This window comes from Octopus bimaculoides, chromosome 4, assembly GCF_001194135.2.
Source record: "Octopus bimaculoides isolate UCB-OBI-ISO-001 chromosome 4, ASM119413v2, whole genome shotgun sequence".
Lineage (NCBI taxonomy): Eukaryota > Metazoa > Mollusca > Cephalopoda > Octopoda > Octopodidae > Octopus > Octopus bimaculoides.
Window position 1 is genome coordinate 113,235,297 of NC_068984.1, and position 2,096 is coordinate 113,237,392.

The 2,096-nt window shown below is 36.5% G+C and overlaps 1 protein-coding gene across 1 annotated transcript in view; it reads left to right on the forward strand.

Annotated features, from left to right (window-relative positions):
- Positions 1-1,638, forward strand: part of LOC106884305 (trypsin-2) — a 15,459-nt gene extending 13,821 nt beyond the window's left edge. The window contains exons 5-6 of the mRNA XM_014935617.1: positions 322-467; positions 1,441-1,638. Coding sequence (XP_014791103.1) covers positions 322-467; positions 1,441-1,578 — 284 coding nt within the window. The 3' untranslated portion in view covers positions 1,579-1,638. The remainder of the gene's footprint in view (positions 1-321; positions 468-1,440) is intronic.
- The last annotated feature ends 458 nt before the right edge of the window (positions 1,639-2,096 follow it).

The following is a 2,096-nucleotide window of genomic DNA, read 5'->3' on the forward strand; positions in this document are numbered from 1 at the left end:
AAACATAAATTGAAAACAGAACACAAAGGATATCGTGGTACACGTGTTTCAAGCTTTATAAACAATCTGTTATTACATCAGTATAGGTATATTATTGATATAAAAGATGGTTTAAAGCTATCTTCAGCCGCAAACCTTGCTAATCCAAAGATTGCATCACAAAAGAAAAAGTAAACTTAGTATTACCCATTATAGTAGGTTTATCACATGCCTTTAAGAAGGTATATCTGTATAAAGGTTCGTTGGAATTCAAAAATCTGCCCATACTGTACCACAATTCAGCATAGAGTGAATGTTAAAACAGTTACTTCAATGTTCTAGGTAAAGCAAACAATACTGCAGTACTGAAATGGGAGAATGTTAACGTACTTCCAGACAAAGATTGTGGAATTATTGCAAAACAATTCGGAAAGAGACGTATCTGCGCAAGTGATCTACATTTACATGGTGGAAAGGAAAAGTGTCAGGTTGGTGTCAGTTTTTTTTTTATCTTCCTCTCCCCTTCAGGGGCTAATGCACTCTTCCTAGAAAAATATTTGAAAATGTTACAGAAGTTTAAAGGATGATTTACTCAATCAGAAGTCAGAATTTCGAAGCTGTCATTTTGTGCGTGACTGCATGTATTGTCAACTGTAAACAAATGAAATACTGGCGGAATTCTGCTTTACGCACGACATGTAACTCCTCATAATTTTTCTTTTACTTTTTGGAATTTTTAGAAAATCTTTGCGAATTTCTATTCTACGCGCATTCATACGATTATGCAAAAATAAGAAAAGTAAAAATTGGTGCGTGATTTAAGGCCTATTTATCTGTTATTGTTAGTTCATCTCACGACCACTTCATACTTCGTTTTATAAGCATTTAATAAGCGAAAACTGACCACGTGGCTTGACAGAACAACAACAAAGGGGTAAGTGACTTGATAACAGCTTGGCTTGTTACTATAGAAACAGGCACCTATATATCTGGCTTTCGATTGGATAAAATTACCACAAATTTGCAAAGTTTAAAAAGCTATTAACTATTTATTGATTGATTTATAGCGAAAATGAATTTCATGGCAATAATTACCATACAAAACCATACCAATACACTAGATATGAAATCAATTGGTACAAAAATTGAAGAAATTGAAAAGTGGCAGCCAAACAGTAAAGATCCAAAAACGAAATTGATAGAATAAGTACCTAAAAACTAGACTTAAAAATAATCACTTGGATCGATCAGATCGACTGAATAAACCATAGTCACGTGACAGAAACAAGTGAAAGGCTCCACACGCAATATAAGAATAACGGGTTTCAGATAACGATGTAGACACTGCATCAAAACTGTAACCGTAATCAAATACATCGTTCAAACCTCTTTAATCTTCACCCAATTGGTTTTACTAATCCAATTCAGTAATTACAAATGTTCTTCATTTCATATCCACAGGGTGGCGAAGGAGGATCTTTGGTGTGTTTTACAAAAGATAACAGAACAGTTTTGGCTGGATTTACCTCTTCTGAAGCAGTCTGTCAACATGGCATATCAGTATGTAACAGAGTGGCGTATTTTTTCACAGAGAATTAAACAGCGTTTTAATCATCGATCTATGTATACTTCATTGTGAATAAATCGCTACCAAATTTCGTTATGTGTCTGTCTGTCTATCTGTCTGTCTGACTCTGTTGTGCACGACACTATCAAACGCCTTTCAAAGGCGGCGAGCTGGCAGAAACGTTAGCACGTCGGGCGCAATGCTTAGCGGTATTTCATCTGCCGTTACGTTCTGAGTTAAAATTCCGCCGAGGTCGACTTTGCCTTTCATCCTTTCGGGGTCGATAAATTAAATACCAGTTACGCACTGGGGTCAATGTAATTGACTTAATCCCTTTGTCTGTCCTTGTTTGTCCCCTCTATGTTTAGCCCCTTGTGAGCAATAAAGAAATAAGAAACATTAGCACGCCGGGCGGAATGCCTCGCAGTATTTCGTCTGTCTTTACGTTCTGAATTCAAATTCTGCCGTAGTCGACTTTGCCTTTAATCCTTTCAGGGCCGATAAATTAAATTTTAGTTGTGTACTGGGGTCTATCTAATCGACTGGACCC